The 17,890-nt window shown below is 43.0% G+C and overlaps 3 protein-coding genes and 1 pseudogene across 3 annotated transcripts; 2 read left to right on the top strand and 2 right to left on the bottom strand.

Annotated features, from left to right (window-relative positions):
- The first annotated feature begins 83 nt into the window (after positions 1–83).
- LOC115677676 (pentatricopeptide repeat-containing protein At3g12770-like) lies at positions 84–2,563 on the top strand (annotated as a pseudogene).
- LOC130139056 (pentatricopeptide repeat-containing protein At2g33760-like) lies at positions 2,430–2,864 on the top strand. Its single transcript, XM_056315271.1, has one exon. The coding sequence runs from the start codon at positions 2,430–2,432 to the stop codon at positions 2,862–2,864; it is 435 nt and encodes a 144-aa protein (XP_056171246.1).
- A 1,163-nt stretch (positions 2,865–4,027) lies between these two features.
- LOC115677675 (protein transport protein SEC23 G) lies at positions 4,028–7,803 on the bottom strand. Its single transcript, XM_030600859.2, has 2 exons — positions 6,531–7,803; positions 4,028–5,939 (listed from the first exon to the last, which is right to left on the bottom strand). Exons 1-2 carry the CDS (start codon positions 7,398–7,400, stop codon positions 4,281–4,283), a joined length of 2,529 nt encoding a protein of 842 aa, XP_030456719.1. The 5' UTR covers positions 7,401–7,803; the 3' UTR covers positions 4,028–4,280.
- Positions 7,804–13,490: 5,687 nt separating this feature from the next.
- LOC115677671 (auxin-responsive protein IAA14-like) lies at positions 13,491–16,027 on the bottom strand. The gene is made up of 5 exons (XM_030600857.2): positions 15,348–16,027; positions 14,805–15,034; positions 14,543–14,678; positions 14,051–14,112; positions 13,491–13,921 (listed from the first exon to the last, which is right to left on the bottom strand). Exons 1-5 carry the CDS (start codon positions 15,614–15,616, stop codon positions 13,884–13,886), a joined length of 735 nt encoding a protein of 244 aa, XP_030456717.1. The 5' UTR covers positions 15,617–16,027; the 3' UTR covers positions 13,491–13,883.
- Between the last annotated feature and the right edge of the window lie 1,863 nt (positions 16,028–17,890).

Here is a 17,890-nt window from a genome sequence, read left to right as displayed (position 1 = left end):
TCTTCTCAGTAGTGATCCACCTGTGGTTTCCATGAGTTTCCTTTCTAATGAGGTACTTTGATGATGCATTTGCTGCGGACTAAGGGGTGGCTCCTTTTATAGGAGCTTGTTGTATGGAGCTGACCTGTTTCTTCGTCGTTGTTACCTGTTTTGGTAAACCGACGGTTCCTAGATTAGCACATCGACCGCCTCTCCCCTGTTGAACCAGTTTTACACCTGTAGTGGGGGAACATGTCTGAACATCAAGGATTTGAACCTGACGGCTATTTGCCCGCTTCTCCAAGTCCATTTTCCTTACCTTTTCTCCTCATTGCTGCGACCTTCTTGATCCAGTCTCTTCTAGAGTTCAATTTACTATCATATATGCTTCTGTCGGGACCGAGATCGTGGAGTGGAGACATGGAGGCGGTGGCGGTGGTAATAGCAGTTGGGTGGTGGTGGTGGTAACGGTCGTCGACAACTCTTTAATAATGCATTGGAATCATGAGTTATTTGAATGAATTTGGATTAGATTAGGGTCGAGCACCGAGTGGCCGATTCGATTCAAGAGATATGTGACCCAGCACATGATCTATTCCATTCATTAGCCAGCTTTAACAGAAAAACTAGAAGAACAAATTATGTCAATTTTCTCTAAATTCGGGAAAATATTATATGGGTGTCTAGCGAGACTAATCTCTTATTCGGCTATAGGCAAATTTTATAATGAGAGAAGGACCTCTCGCGCGGGACAAGGAAGGGGAATGCGAGTGCAGCGTCGCTTGGAGCTCCTCTGCAAGCTTCAAGCAAGAACCTTTTCATCTCGCTTGGAGGCGGCCCACTACGATCGCCTCCTCAAGAACTCCCGCGGCGATGCTCCCTCGTTGAAGCAAATCCACTCTTCTCTCACCACGTGCGGCCTCGTCGCGCAAGACCCGCACTTGAGCGCTCAGATCATCATCAAATACTCCAAATTCGGACACCCAGATGATGCGCGGTCCTTGTTCGACGGAATTACTGCTAAGTGCGGGAGACCCAATTCGTTCCTGTGGAATACGATGATGCGGGCGTATGCCAATAATGGGCATTGCGCGGATGCCTTGGAGCTTTATGCCCTTATGCGCAGAGGTGGCATCTTGCCCAATAACTACACTTTCCCTTTTGTCCTCAAAGCGTGCGGTTCCCATTCGAAGCCGCTCGCGCGCGGTTGGGAAGTTGTTCATGGGGAGACCGTGAAAACTGGGTTTGATTCCGATATGTATGTGGAGGCGGCCTTGGTTGACGCATATGCGAAACGCGGGCAAATCAGTTATGCGCGCAAGGTGTTTGATGGAATGACGCAGAGGGACCTCGTTTGTTGGACCACCATGATTACTGCCTATGAGCAGGCTGAGCAGCCTCAGGAGTCACTGATGCTACTTTGCAGGATGCAGCGAGAGGAGAGTCTTTCGCCTGATCCGGTTGCTGTGGTTAGTGTTGCCTCCGCTGTTGGGCAGGTGGGGGATATTACGAGTGCTAAATCAGTGCATGCGTATTCCATCCAGAATGGGATTTTGGGGGACGTCTGTGTTGGGAATTCAGTTGTCGCAATGTACACCAAATGCGGGAATCTGGAATTCGCGCGCATGGCTTTCGATAGGATGGAGGACAAAGACAAAATTTCTTGGAACTCCATGCTTTCGGGATATGTACAGAATGGACAGGCCAATGAAGCTCTGTTGCTGTTTGAGCAGATGCAGGATTCTGGGTGTCAACCTAATCCCGTGACGGCATTGATTATGGTATCTGCATGTGCTTTCCTGGGATCCCGCCATCTTGGGAAGAAGATCCATGACTACATACTCGAGAATGAGATGAAAGTTGACATAACACTGCAAAATGCACTAATGGACATGTATGCTAAGTGTGGGAACTTGGAAACTGCTAGTAAGATGTTCTATGAAATTCATCTAAAAGAACGGGATGTTAGCTCATGGAATGTGCTGATTTCAGCATATGGCATGCATGGGCGCGGAGAAGAAGCATTGAACCTCTACTTGCAGATGCAAGAGAAAGGTGTTACGCCGAATCACATCACTTTCACATCCGTTCTCTCTGCATGTAGTCACACCGGCTTGATCGATGAAGGCAGAAAGTGTTTTGCAGATATGTCAAAGCTTTCTGTCACGCCGGAGGCGAAACATTACGCTTGCATGGTTGACATGCTCGGGCGAGCTGGACTCTTGGATGAAGCTTTTGATCTTATCAAAAGTATGTCGGCGTCACCGAATGATGGCGTTTGGGGAGCACTCCTATTAGCCTGCCGAGTTCATGGGAACAGTGAATTGGGGGAGATTGCTGCAAACAATCTCTTTCAGATTGAGCCAGAACATCCAGGATATTATGTGCTCTTGTCAAATATATATGCTGCATCAAGGAGATGGCAAGAAGTTGGGAAGCTGAGAGAAAACATGAAAACTAGAGGACTAAGCAAACCTGCAGCTTTTAGCGTGATAGAATTTGGTCGAGAGGCAATAGGATTTCATACGGCCGACCAGTTAAATCCATACGGTGGTGAAGTTTACAGGCATATGGACCGGTTGGTTGTTGAGATGAAGATGAGAGGGTATTTGCCGGACCGGTCGTGCGTTCTTCATGACGTTGAAGACGAAGACAAGGATCACATTCTGAATTATCATAGTGAGAAGCTTGCAGTTGCATTCGGAATAATGAGGACAGATCCGGAATCAGTGATTACTGTGAGCAAGAACCTTCGCATTTGCAATGACTGTCACTCAACCTTCAAGTTTCTTTCGGACATATACCACAGGCGGATTGTGGTGAGAGATGCTAACCGGTTCCATCACTTCCAAGCTGGCTCTTGTTCATGCAAGGATTACTGGTGATCTACCACTGTGAACTTGAGTATGCTTCATCTGTTTAAAAATGGACCTTGAACCCCCTCCGAGACATCCCTTTGATGCATTACTCTGAAGCGGACAGATTCCCAATTCTTGCTGATGCAGAGGGATTGAAGTTTCATCTAATGGAGAGGTATATTGAGGACCCTGTTGCGCCATTATCTTCACATAGACCTCTACAAAGAGCTTGATAGCATGTTGATATTCGAAGGGTCAGAGAGATTTAAAGGTTACTGCATGTATCTTGGTGGCTAGTGGCGACCCTTGTCTGACCACCTTTTTCTGGCCACCAAGGGTCGCGTAAGCTTGTCCTCTCAGCGCATTAGGTAATCCAGTTTTGTGGGCGAAATCTGGGTTTGGATTAAATGAACTCTTTAAGAACAAAATTGTATTTCTCGACACGTCGAAGGATGATTGATTAGCTTTAATACAAAGACGAGTGCTGGTGGTCGTTCTAGCCCTGTGCGAAACCGTCATTAGAAGATCTGGACAGAGTGAAAAAAGTTGTCAGAATTGGGGGTTCTCAAAGTCATTGTAACCTGATGTCTAACATAACAGAATGAAGATTCTCTTCCCAACCTCTTCGGGGGATGCTTTATTCAGATTTCTTGGGCATAGATGATGTCTTCCTTCGCTTCTGTCATGAAATTAGCCAATGCGAAACGTTTTCGGTCATCTTTAAAGCGCTCAGTCAGCAAGACTTGTCAAGAACTTTGGCCCTAGATTTCTTTCTTCTCCTTTTATCTATGCCATTCTCCACTTGATCATCGCAATTCACCTTGATCTTGATAAATAGTGCATCACTTTGAGAAAGATTTACCTTTTGTAATGTTGCTGTTAGTGTTTCGCGCTTTTTCTAATCTTGATCTTTTGCTCTACGGGGTCGATTAGCATCCTGCAACTATCCTTTTGTGACTTTGTTATTCTGCCAAGGCACCTTTAAACTGCAGCGATAAATGTAGATCTCACCTCAAGCTCAAAGCTTGTGCGCAGCCATGGTTTTTCAGTCGATCCATCTCGGTCCGAAGGCCGAACACACAGTTTTTCAGCTAACCACCAACCAACACAGATTGAAGTTTAACCCACATCATTCTCAGCAAATTTATAGAAATCGAAATGACATTCTCCTGTTAAACGTTTCCTCCAAATTGATTTAACTCTACAGGTCTCATCTCATTCATCAACAAAACAAGCTGTAACACCATAGATGAGCAACAATTATAGACCTTTACAAAATGTACAACAACCTTATACCCGCAGCGAATGCAAACCTGTACCTACGCCTACCAATACATGATCTCACCATTTGCCTACAAAACTAGTATGCAGTGACATTTCTCCAAGCAAACAAAACAAAAAAAATAGCCCAGAGAGGGAAGGAAGGAAAAAAGGAGGGGAAAATTACCCCTGAACTGCCAAAGCCTGCAAGTGCTCTATAAAAACTTGCAAGCTCAAATCATCAGTCAAAATAACATCCGACCCGTCGGTGTAGGTGGAGTTCTGAGTAACTGATGGGTTCAACTTAGCAAGAAGAAACCTCGCCTGACTACCGTGCTGGTCGCATTTTATCAGCTTCGGTGGCGGAACTCTTTCAGCCACCAACTGTTCCGCATCAATTTCTGGTGCCTCCAACAACTTCCTCAGATTCTCATGGTTTGGGTCTTTATCATAGCCAAGCTTCCTCCACTGGGCAATCTTAGACCCATAATGAATAACCACATAAAAATAAGAATCGAAAAGTAATATAACGTCGGGAGAGATGGACCGCACATCTAGTAGAACCGGAACCGGGGGCCCTTCAAACGAATACTGGAAAAGTGTGGGCTGGATCATGATAAGAGATCCCACTACACCCTCACGGTTAAGCATCAGTCTAAAGAAAACTGCCTCATCTGGAGAACTATTGAAAACATCTATAAACTGCGACCGCCTCAAATAGTACATGAACTGGGGATATAGTGAGAAGTTTGAAGACAAGCGAAATGTAGATGGATCTTCCTGTATGTAGTCTCCAAACTTAGAAGCGAAACGGATAAGTGCATCATCCAACCATCTAATCACATCTCGAGCATAGCAGCTCTCCATGCGGTGGATGGCAAGTCTAGCCATAACTGAAGCTGCTGCTTCTTGATCAAACCCTGAGGCAGTTTCAGGGGAGTTCTTGCTAACCCATCTTCTCGCAGCGGTTGTCACTCTCTTCCTAATACCCGAGTTTCCATAGCGGTAACTTGTTATGAACTGAATGAAGAATGCGGTTCCTGGCTGGATCTTTTGCTCGTCACCCACTTGGAAGAAGAAAGCTATGCATGTTTTATTTGTGAGTGTGCCCACCTTCCATACATTAGTACCGCCTTCCCCGATCACGTTCTCGCTCACTAAACCATTGCTTTTCTGAAGAGAAACACAGGGTCCTAAAGCACCACAAATCTTCAGATCTTGTGTTGTCACTACCTCAATTGTTACATCAAAGTACATTTTCAGATTCTCTTGTTCGTCGCGACTAAAGAAGTTCTTCAAACACTTTCTGAATTCATACGACTCAAAAGATTCCCCCAGCATCATGAATCCACCCGAGTTCTCAACAGGGACTTTTAGTTCTGCAGCTCCAACTTGATCAAGGGAACACGCAAATAAATCAAGAACAATGGACGCATCAGATAACCTCTGTGATAATCTTTTGTAAAAGCTGCAAGATTTCAAATAGTACGGTGCATAACCATTGATGAGATCTCTGTGTGTTCGGATGGAATTACTCCGATCAGGATCAACGACTATCCCGGGGCCAAGAGTGGCAGGTCCTGATGTGAATACCATGACCCGGGACCCCATATTGCTCAAGCACCCTTGTACAAGTCCCAGTGCAACTGATATCGCAGTCCCTGTACATCTCAGAGGGCGAAACGCAGGCCTAGCTGCTGTTGAACAATGGATCTCTTCAATAGCAGTTGTGATGCTAAATTCACATTCAGACACTGGAAGCAAATACCCCTGATTCTGAATAATTGGCGGCTTTCCAGGTTGTTGATATCTCTTGCGATAGACACCCAGGAATTGTTGGACCTGCGATGAAGCAAAAAGAAATCTTGTCATCCCCTGAGAATTTACCAGGTCATGCCCAGCAACTAGCAAGGGTGAAATAACTCTATTAATAAAATCAACTCATGCAGTCTCAAGCGACCGTTAATCTACTATCTTCTTATTTATCCTCTTTTGTTCAAATTCTGACAGAGGAATCATGTATGCCATATATAAAAGCACAAAGTGTTCGAGCTCATGAAGGTCTACAAATGCAGCTTGCAACTTAGTTCAACGGTGATTATTAAAACTAAGAGAACAGTTTAGTACTTGATTGTTATAACTACATCTTCTGGAGAACTTTAACAAACACACAAATTATAACCCTCAACAGTATAAATAACCAATATCCTACTATCTTCAACAGGAGAATGTGGTAAGACACTTTCACCTTCACAGTTCTCATCCCATGACCAATTTCTTCTAACTACACTTTTGTTACATTCTAAAGTATCGAAGATTCTCTTGCCGCCGCCTCTTCTTTTCTATTTTGTTACTTATAAATTGAAACAAAATAACAAGAGGACTTTGATAAAACAGTAGAAAGTTAAGGGTGATACAGAGTCACCGACTAACCTGATCAGCTGAGAGCTCACGTTCTCCATGAAAAACCACAACCCTCGAGCACTCCGGAAAGCCGAGATCATGAACCCTAACCATCGAATCAAAAGTAACCAATCCTACCAGTGCACTCTCCGGCAACTGCTCCACCACGAGCAACAGCTCATTCTTAAGCGCCCTCAGGTCCTCCTCCCTCGAACAGACATCCACTACAAACACAAATGCTGGCCCCACTCCACGCACATCGCCACTCGACACCGACAACGACGAAAAGGACGATGCTGAAGCCACAGAAGGCATCGACCTGGGCGATCCGTTTGCCCATCCTTGGTTCATATTCGGATTCGAACCCCAGCTTTTCCCTTCCAACTTACTAAACCTATGCTCCATGTTTGCCCGAGCCGTACTCGGCGACGACCCATCACCCCAATTCCTATTCAAACTAGCACTAGACCCCGCCCTCGCATTAAAACCCGAATTCAATGACAACCCGGAAACCGCGCTATTGCTAAAACCGATACCCAAACCTGAGTTAGCGCTCGGGCTGGCATACTCCACCGCGCTGTAAGTCGGGAAGAGCTCCGCCGGCAGGTTGTTCTCTCCAATGCCGGCATAGGAACGAGGGAAGGGGTTCCTCTGGAAACAAAAGGGGCACACCCAGATCCGGGACGGGTAGTCGACGCGGGCATAAGGGTTCAGGACGCCGCCGCAGCGGGTGCAGATCAAGGGGTCGTAAGTGAGGACGGGGAGCTCGGGGAACTGCGCGAGAGGGGTGCACATGATGCTGAGAGGGATGACGAGGGACGAGGCCTCGGATTTGGTGGTCGGCCACGCGTTCCACGACCACCGAAGCCCCTCGATCACTTCCAGCTCTACGAAGTCCATCTGGGCAAGTCCGAAGGTGGCGAAAGGGAGGGTCTTGGGGGGGTGATCTCACATGGGTTTTTCGGGAGGACAGCGAAGAGCTCGGTGTTGGGATTGATGGGTATTGAAAATGATCGATATGGAAGAAGACGGGAGGGATCAGGAGGAGGAGGAGGTTGTCCTGATGGTCAAGAAAGCGTGCAGGAGAGGGAACGTTCTGAGTGAGGAAGAAGATGGATTTCTATAGCCTCTCTGGGCAAGCCAGCGAAGAGAAGAAGCAGAGGGGGGGCTAAGAAAGCAAACTCCTTGATGGGGTTTTTGACTGTGGAGCTTCTGTGACAGATCCGTCGCAACCGTGCGCGTGCGTTCGCATGCCGGTCGAAGAGCACAGCATGGATGATGATACATACATCCTCGTATGCAACACGACAGTTTCTCCGGTCCTTTCCTAATCGGGGCTAAAATTCCGAAAATTAGAAACGCCCAAGTAGGAATAACACTTGATATTATTAGAAATGCCCGGAAAATGTCATCTCCGTAAAGCAGAAACATGGATGAACTTCTGTGAGCAAGAAAAATATATCTGATTAGTCGATTCAATTGAAATTAATTATAAAGTCATCCATAATATCAAATAAATCGTTTTGATCGACGCATCGAAAATGTCGGAAACTAAGGTTGGAAAGTCATATGTAGTATGTCTCTCACGAGTCATTACTTCAAGGTAGGTTAATCCGGTTACTTCATTAACATCGCTAGGGGCGTAAAGGTTTAAGCTTTATTTGAGCCATTAAGACTTAAAAGGGACCTTAGCTTTGTCCAAAAGATCCTCAATGGCTTAAGCTTGTGGAAAAAAATATTAGAAGTACCATAACTTTCAAATCACGTTCATTTTGATACTAAAATTTTTCGCCGGATCAATTAAGTATCAAGTCGGAGAAAATATGGTGATTACTTAAGTGCCTCCGGTGATAAATTTTATCCGAAATTCCCATGTGGTTTTTTAAATTATTTATTGGCTCCGACACGACATTTTGAAAGTAATTGAAGTTCAAGATGGAAATTTTTTTTGTCCATCCTAGCAAAGTGAACAATGTAAAGTAGCTTTCTTTGGGGAAACACACACTCTCTGTGTAGAGCAAAAAGAGCAAAACTCTGTTTTCACGACGGAGAAATATATAGAGCACTGTCTCAATTTGTAATTTGCCTTCATGATGCTCCAATTCTCGTTCGCTGCAGTTCGGGACGATGAAGTTCGAAGCATGGGCGAAGAAGGGACCCGTTTTTCGAGCTTGGAGGAGAAAGAGGCGGCCTTTCAGTGAAGATGAGACCATGAGTGGAGGATTGAAGATAGGACTTCGCGGTGAAGATGAAGACAAGGCCGACAAGACATATTGGCTAAAAACCACGTCCTTGCAGAACCTCGAGGAGATCTTGAAGACCGTGACATAGCCGATGGACAATATACGTGCCCAACGACTCCATCTTCAACAACCCCAGTACGCTTTACATAAAACCTTTTCTGCTTGCCCTGCTTCAAGAATCACCTTGAACTGGAACGTCAATCACTCAATTCTTCAACGACCTCAAATCTGCTTGTTTGGGGCTCTCGCTCACTCTCTTGCAAATAATCATCTGCAATTTTACAAGTAATTTCAATGGGCAGGGTTAAGGTTTGCTTCTTTGCCCTAATTTGTTAATTTGGGGAAAAAAACAAGGGCAAGCGACATCGTTTGTTACTAATTGAAATTCTCCGATGAAGCCACATCAACCAATATATAATAAATGATGCCACATTGCATTTTCGGAATCCTTAATCGGAGTTGGCACTTAAATAATCTTTGTTTACTAAAGTGGCACTGAAGTGATCCGTCGAAAAGTTTTAGTACTAAAGTAAACTCCGTACAAAAATCATGGGCCATGAGTCATGTAATCCAATGTTGGACCAATACCAATTTCGTTGCGGCCAAAATAAAGTCCAAAGGCTCCTCATTAAGCTCCATTTAGCCCGATACGGACCAACTAAGCCTCTGCCATTAAGTCCCTCGAAGGTCCATGTGAGCCCGGGAAGCCCTCAAAGGCCCATCAAGCTTCACATAATGTGCTCCTTGAACCCAGAAAAGATGGAACTAAACCTAAGGCTAATCGTGCTTAAAATAGCCAAGAAATCCCTAATCGAATCGAAGTACATCGACCACCAAGGTAGTGACACGTACGAAAACAAGCTTGCCTCTCGGGGTACGACTGGTGAGCGACGTTCCGAGAGCCGCCTTTTGAGATACACTGGATAAGCTGGCTCTTGAGGCACATCTTCAAATTTGCTTTCTGATGCATGCTATTACATATGCCATCTTGCATGATGCATTTAAATTGCCTTTGAAGGGTGCATTGTTACGAGTCCTATTTTGGTGCGGACTTCGGCAATGGACCCTGTTCAAGTTGCTCCTCGAGAATCAGAGCACAAGATGCCCTTTGCGACATTACGTAGCGAAATTCATATTTGGATATACAAGTTATCACGAGTCGCCATTTGAGATTGACATCTTATATATTGTCGCTCTCCATGTTACTTTTTTTCTTTTTCTCAAAAAAAGGAAAACATTGTTGAAATAATTAAATAAGAGAGGGGTTTGTAGCATAATTCGAGTTCGGAAAGATAACACGACCATTTAGAAGTTAAAACAATCATCACTCGTTCGACTTTTTTCAACGGCAAAAAAGAAGAAGTTGGAACTCTGTAACAAGGTTCCCTTTATCCTTAACCATGTATAATTCTCAATATACGAAAATCAGCAGAGATAAAAATCGTTCCTTCTAAGTAATTGAAAATCAGTTCATAATTAAGTACGTGAATTTAGCAAAATTGAAAAGAAAAATTGATGTAAGTGCCTTTTATAATCATTCACGTTGGGACGTTCCAACGATGAACTTTCTCGAGCAAATATTTTAAAAGTGCAGCTATGTGCGATTTGCACATGCCAATGCTGTAGCATATGATCGATCCAATCATAGTATAAACTTATTGGGTTTCTATAATTCTATATATATAAGGCTTTGGGTACCTCCCAGATAAATAATATGTTATATTGTATGGACCCATTTTAAATTATCTACATTAGTAATAGGTTAGTACAGGCAATTGTAAGGAACCACTGCTTAAGCGTTTGTGGGAAATTACCAATACAATCATAAATCTACTATACGGTGGCCAGTCCAATCCTAAACATTTCAATTTGACCAATTTATTCCTAAACATTTTGACAATTTACCAATGCAGTCCTTCTAAACCAATTTTCGCCAAAAATCACTAATATAGAGGCCAGCCATCCTATAAGGCACAGTAGATCTTAACGTGGACAATTTTTGCAATTTTTATGAATTTTTATGAATTTTTTTAATTTTTTCTTTTTTTTTTCTTTCTTTTTATTTTCCAACTTTGGCCTGCAAGGTCGTTGGCCACAAGCAAGGGCTAGCAACCCTCGCCTGGTCTGGGGCGTGGGCGCCGTGGCCCTCGTCGGCCACAAGCAAGGGCCTCCGCGCCCTTGCCAAGATCCAAGCGTGGGCCGCGACACCCCTACCTGGTTTGGGCGAGGGCACTGCGGCCCTCGCCAGCTTAGAGTTGAAAAAAATGAAAGGAAAGAAGATAAAAAATAAAAAAGAATAATAATAATATTAATTTCATAAAATATTGCAAAAATTATTCACGTCATTGCCGACTGTGCCATGTTGGACGACTGACGACCACGTTAATGATTTTCGGCCAAAATTGTCCTGAAGGACTACATTAGCCAATCGTCAAAAGATTTAGAATTAAATTGGCAAAATTAAAAGGTTTAAGAATAAATTGGCCCCAACCCATGCGTCCGCAGTTAGCCACACCATCACATGCCCAGCCGTTGCTCATCGCTCCTCCACCTCGTCGCCACAGTTGCCCACCTCCCCCACTATGCATCGCGACAAGTAGGACCAACCTTCATCCCAACTCGGGCACGAAATTAGTATGATTCCCCAAATCCCACATTGAATTGGTGAAGTGTGTTCACCAAAATATAACAAACTGCTTGTAATCGACAAATGGTGAGGTTTGATCGGTTAATTGAGAGTTTGGTTGAAAAAGACTCCGGTAAATCGACAACTACATGTCAAGGTATTCGACAACAAATGAAGGACCATCGACAACTTACCGACAAAGCCTATGAGTGACCAGTCACTGCAAATTTTACTAGGTGTTGGACGTGGAAATCAAGGGGATGCTTGAATCACAAATGTCAGGTGGCTGCATTACCAAGCGATGGTTGGTTATCCAGGTGGCCTCGGAAGTTATAACCTCTGTGGATAATGATCATCAACGTACGAGAAGCATGCCAAAGATCTCGGAGAACGCAGCAGTATTTGTACTAAGAGTAGCAACTGCTTGTTTGTAATCGTGGTTAGTGGGTTATAAATACATATGTATTTGTTGTAAATGGGGGTTCCCAAGACGTATCAAGTCAATGGAGTTCATTATTTCCATTTATGTGCAAAATTTATTTCTTTATATTTTAAATTTTTGTGTTCGTCTCTTCATTTTCACTTTAAAAGCCAAAACAATTTTTTATTCAGAATCATCACAGAACCCACTTTCATAAAAAAAATCAAGGTTCGGCTCTTGGTGAAGATTTATCACTTCTTGAGTAAAATCTCATTTTCAATGAACACCTTATAATGTCATTCATAAGTAAGATCCATATGTAATGGTTACAACTTTTGTACATTTACTTAGAGTACTTCTTTTGGGAGCTTGACCCACGTGAGTTGGGCCAAATAGTTACATACCTTATAAGAGCAAGAATCTCTCTAGTAGATGTGTGGTTCGTGGACAAATAGAACCCATATCTAATCTGACAAGGGCGAGATCCTCAAGGTGAAAGGATCCGGACAAGATACGATTTCCAGCTTTCTTCTAGGATGGTAGAGGAGGAAGGGATGGATTGCACCATAATCGAATTACGGGAGCATCGCTAAATTCGAATTGACCATAATGTTAGTGGTTTAAGTGGGGGAGTCTCTGACATCCCAATAGCCACATTGGATGGTTGAGGCCTTGTGATGTTATTCATAAGTACGTCCACTGCCAAATGGTCACCACCAATTTGTATTATTATTCAAAGTACTCAATTTTTGGATTAACCCACGTGACTATGTCGGATCGTTACAAATAGAGAGTAATACTACGAGGCCGAGGCTCAAAGAGAGAGAGAGAGCACAGTGGTGGCGGTGGCGATGGCTGCCCATAGTGACATTAAGTGGCAGGGTGGCAGCGGCGGGGTCACCTTTATGCTATGCGTGCTCTGTGGTCGTGGCCACGGGGAGGTGAAGGGCAGAAGAAGCTGAAGAGAAGAAAAGTGAAGAGAAAAAAAGGGCGTAAACAAATTTGTGTTCTTCAAAAACCTCATGTTCAACCCGGCAGTTTCTGGAGGAGGTAAATTTGCGATGTATAAACTTGATACAAAGTTTTCGAGAATTTTATAACCTTATGAATCAAATTTATATACCTTTCTTGTCTGCCAAAATTATTACTGCCCGCTTCCTTTGGATCGATCCCAAAGCATGGACAAAAACCCCCACACGTCCATAAACTATAATTTCCACAAAAGAGAGAACATGGCGCTAGCTGCCACTACCATTGCCCGATCCAAGACATGCACAAGCCCACAGATTTCCAGGGATTTGTCCATCCTTTGTGAGGAAAGTTGCGAAAACAACACTGACCTAACTCGGACTCAAGTGATCTCACAAAGGTGTCCCTATTGCCATTTTTAAACCAGCACAGGCAGATGCAAAGTGCCACTAATCATCAACCTCCATTATGTAAGCATCGATTCCCCATAATAATATAAAAGAAATGAAATACTTTATTGTATGAAACGAGCTAGCATAAGAAAATAATGGCCATGAAATAATGGATGCCCATCAACATGCACGTGGCCCTGTTCCCTCCCCCACTAGGGGGGTCATGGATTCAGCATATCTCCTCTCTTGGCCAAATAATAATGTACTAGATGAAGCAAAGAAAATATATATGTGTGTGCCCAAAATTATTTAATTAAATAAATTGGCAGCAAGAATCTCATGGGTGGAAATAAATATTTATATATCTGGAGAATAAAACACCCAACAACCGTGACAGCGATGACAGTAGGGGACAGAATAATAAGGAAAATAGTATGTCTTTAAGCAAGCCATTATAGTGAAGCCCACAAGAACAGAAAACAAGACAAAAATGAAAAAAAAAAATGAAAGACAAGAAAAGGAAAAAAACATCAGACGAGCTAAAGTTTATTGCCTCTTGTTCCATTACAAATCACCACATCTTTTGATATCTATGTACGAGCTAAAACAATGAAAGTACAGAGACGGACGGGTAAAGGAGGAGCACCATGGCCTTTGATCCATGGAGAATCTCTGGCCAAAAGGTGTTTGCCTCGAGAGGATCTAAAACTGGTGAGCGCAGAGTTTGGGTGTTCAGCTTCTGCTCTTGCACTTCTCCATTGCTCTTGGTGCTGAAAATTTTTTAGATCTCGTGATTAGCTCAATAATAATCAGATGCCTCCTCGCGTTTAAATGGCGAAAACAAAAAACTGGGAAAAAATGATAAATTTAGCCAAATAATTGACAAGAAAGCTGCGTACCGAGCCCTATTGCTTCGGACCCTTTCATTATGCGCAGGCGCTTGCATGAGTCGACAAACATCCTGTTGAAACGGAATAAAGTTGAGTTCAAACGAGAAAAACCTTTGGAATTACCGATCCCTCCTAAGAGATGTTTATGACCGGCGTTTTACGAGTTTACTACCAAAATCCCATGTCGATCGTCTAAGATCCGATGACTCGCGTATTATAAAGTTCTTTTAAACGATAAACTCTACCACTGCAAGATACATTATCTGCCAAGGTTACACTAGTATAATTCATCAAAAGATATAGTCCAATAGTATACCTAAATTCCTTGGGAACTAACTTAGCAGGTGGCAAGAACCTATGATCCGATGTACTATTAGATAACCAAATAAGGAAAAAAGAAAAGGTATATAAATGGTAAACATCATCTTTTGTATCGGTTGCTTTTTTTATTTTTTTAGGTTTTATTTATATGGAATTGGGATATGAGGGAGAAATACATACTCCCATGGAACATCGCCCACTAACATCCAGTCGCCGTCCTTGTCTTCGTACGTCGGCACATAATCAGAGCTGTTCAGCAGGTCCTTCAGCTTGCTCTCGTTCATGAAGTCTGTCATTCCTTGAGCACCATAGCTCCCTTCACCAGCAAAAACCGAAAATAAAACTTTTGTTTTTTAAATAAGACATTGATAACACATCATGAACGACAGGAAAAAAGGTTGTGGGGTTTCGCAATATATGTGTGAAGAATGATGTTTCTTACCCATGGTGAAGGAGCTGAACATCTTGCCAAGAGCATCGGAGAGTTGCTTGTAGCTGCTGTAGTTCTTGAGGTCGACCTTGCGAAGATAAGGCGCTCCATCCATGGACACCTTCACGAATGCCGCGGCCGCGGCTGCCTTCTCTTTCTCCTCCTCAGGGTCGGCGTTCTTCTGGGCTACCATCATGTTCTTCCTGTATGACCTCACTGGCGGCCAGCCCACCACCTGAGCCCTACATGAAATCCAGTTCATAAAGAACCCGAAAAATTAGGATGAGAAAAATAAACAAATTCCGGAATTTTGATAAAGGTTTTGCATTTTTTTGACTTTTTCTTTAAGCCGCCAACAATTAACAGATAAATTTACAAGAGCGGTTAATGAAAAAGATTACGATTCATTCAACAGGTTGCATAAGTATACTTGATCTATCAGATGAGTATGCTCTAAAATAGCGAGCACATGTAATATACGGTGAAAAAGAGTTGGATGTACATGGACCAAATCTAGCTGAAAGATTACTCAAAAGAAAAGAGCAAAGTACTCACTTGGCTGGTGGCTTTGCAGGATCTTTAGCGGGGCTAGCACCAGCAAGAAGAGTCTTCACCTTACTCTTCATGGCCTCTTTGAGATCCACCACCGACGAACCGTCCTTGGCTTGGAAGTTGAGCTCGAGATCCACCACGGTCTCAGAGAACCCTCTCTTCCCGGTGGCCCTTGGAGCCTCCACCTCTGCCGCCCCGCTGCCGCCAGGCAAGCCGAGGCACAGCTCTGTCTCCTTGTAGTTCAGGTCGCTGCCGCCGAGCAAGCCGACCATTTTTTTCTCTCCAGAGGCAATGACACAAAATCAAGATGGTTGTTTGGAAAACCCTAGGCCTCACGATCTGCTTCTTTTCTCCTTTTCTCCTCCTTCTTGTTTGCTTCTCTTCTTCTATTCTTTTGGGTTAATAAGAGGTAGAGAGAGAGAGAGAGAGAGAGAGACCCAATAATATAAATGTGAGGGTTTGTTTATAGGGAACTGCATGTGTATGAGGTATCGGGTCCAGGCCTATCGGGCAGCGACACGTAAGACGGCTCGGGATCTGTTGATCTCTGGAGAATCGGACCGACTTGATTAACGTGTGGAAACATTGTTAAAGAATTGATCATTAAGCAAGTGGGAATAAAGGTGGTAGGAAGAAGGGAGCTGTGAGCTGCCCTCCCTTGTCCCCTCCATCCTTCCTCACAGCTTCTTTTGCCTGAGTCAACAAGTCTTTTAAAATCCTCATCCATCTTTCGTAGATCGTTCCCAAAAAAAAAAAAAATTTGTATTGATGTCTCGAACCGAATATCCCAACTACAAGTACGAAACCGATTCCTACGATAAATACTTAGAGGGATTGTCGATGCTAATCGCGTGTTTCCCTTCCGACCTAATTCAAGACTTTTTGATAAATAAGACCTCCCCTTCCGTGATATTTTTGGAAATGATTACATTTTATCATTATCCCAATAAAATTCTCCTAATCGAGATTAGATCTTTAATGATCCAACGGCTGCCAACTCTGGTGGTATGGCTCATCGATGATTAGGAAAGCGGCGCTAAAGTGAAAAGGTTATCGCACGAAATTATTGGAAATGTTATGTGTGTTTAAATAGCTTAAAAAGAGGTGGAAAATGGCTTTGATTTGCATGATTATTTGCAAGATCCGAGACACATCATATCATGTAAAGTTCACCGCATCCCAACACAAGATTAATTGATTATGTCCACACGAGAAGAACTCGTGCATCAAGACATACATATCTTGGTAATAGAAAACGATCTCCACTAGGGTTAACCGAGCTTCATATTTAAAACCTAGGTGGATTAACACGTAGGCTAGCTCTCAAGTCAATATTATAAGTATATCATTATCAATACAATCATAATTCAAAAAAGTTCACGTTGCGACCTTGTTGAGAAAGCTCCGTGATATATTATGATGTCACGGTATCGAGAGATCGCGTTTTCTATTGATTTTTTTATAAGAATTACGTTGCTACATTTCTCTTATAAGCTCAGAAAAATTGATTAGGAAAATGCTATATCCACAACAAACGTCAATAAATAAGAAAAATGAACAAATATCATATAATTACATGACTTCGGTTCTTCTCAATGTCTATCTTTCCTGTCTCATATAATTTAGGTAACAATCAATTGGGAATGCTATTTACAATTGTACATGAAAGAAGGAGATACATGACCAAGTCCAAACCTGAGAGCACAACTTGACAACCAACTTTCTCACCCCAATAAATTCTGAGATGTCGCTTTCTATTTAAAATTTCTCTGACCAGCATTCCCTCATTTGATGGTTTTTCCAATCAAGGGTATAAAAGTGACCCTGCCCTAACACTTTGCCTATTAAGATTAAACATATATGTCCGTGAACATGAACCGCAAGTAGGAATGGCTGCAACTATGTGCACATTGCCATGTCTAACTTCTTCTGGTCCAAACGTGGAAGCATCCGGTCTAAATGAGAAGAGTTGATTGCCAATTCGAGTCCAAGCCGTGGCTCCAAAAAAGTGTTCCTCTTAGGGCATTCGCAGAGAAGCTTGATCGATGTGCTCAACCCGGTGATTATGCGTGTGCACGTGCAATTTTATGTGTTTTGTCGTATCCGTGTTTGTTGAAGGATTATGATTTCCTCCGTCCTGGTTTCGCATTAATTAGCTCTTGTTAGTTAGCTTGATATATATCAAACCGGTCTTATATATCGCCCAGAGAGCTACACGTATGGCCATCCTTTTTCTCCTAATTGTATTGCTAGTCCTCATATGATGAAAGTTTGTTAAGAAAAAGCCCACTTTTGGATAGATTATCATAGGTTCCTTTCACGAGATGAGAGTATACATTAGAGATAGTATCTCTGGCGAGGTTGCATCTTCTCTCGCGAAACTATAATTTGTCTCGAAATCAATTATTGTATCGTATAAAACTCCTAATGTTGTGAAATTTCTTCCAACCTCATACAGTTCCTTTTCACTTCCTGCAGTGGCTCTCTCTTAACTGAAGACACAAATGTGTCAGCATGGAAGCTTATCGATGTACTCACCATCCCCC

The sequence above is a fragment of the Syzygium oleosum genome, unplaced genomic scaffold (genome assembly GCF_021117445.2).
Source record: "Syzygium oleosum isolate NSW1041296 unplaced genomic scaffold, Sole_v2.1 Sole_v2.01, whole genome shotgun sequence".
Taxonomy (NCBI): domain Eukaryota; kingdom Viridiplantae; phylum Streptophyta; class Magnoliopsida; order Myrtales; family Myrtaceae; genus Syzygium; species Syzygium oleosum.
The sequence above is the reverse complement of the archived record's forward strand: the minus strand, read 5'-3'. Positions and strand labels throughout refer to the sequence as shown.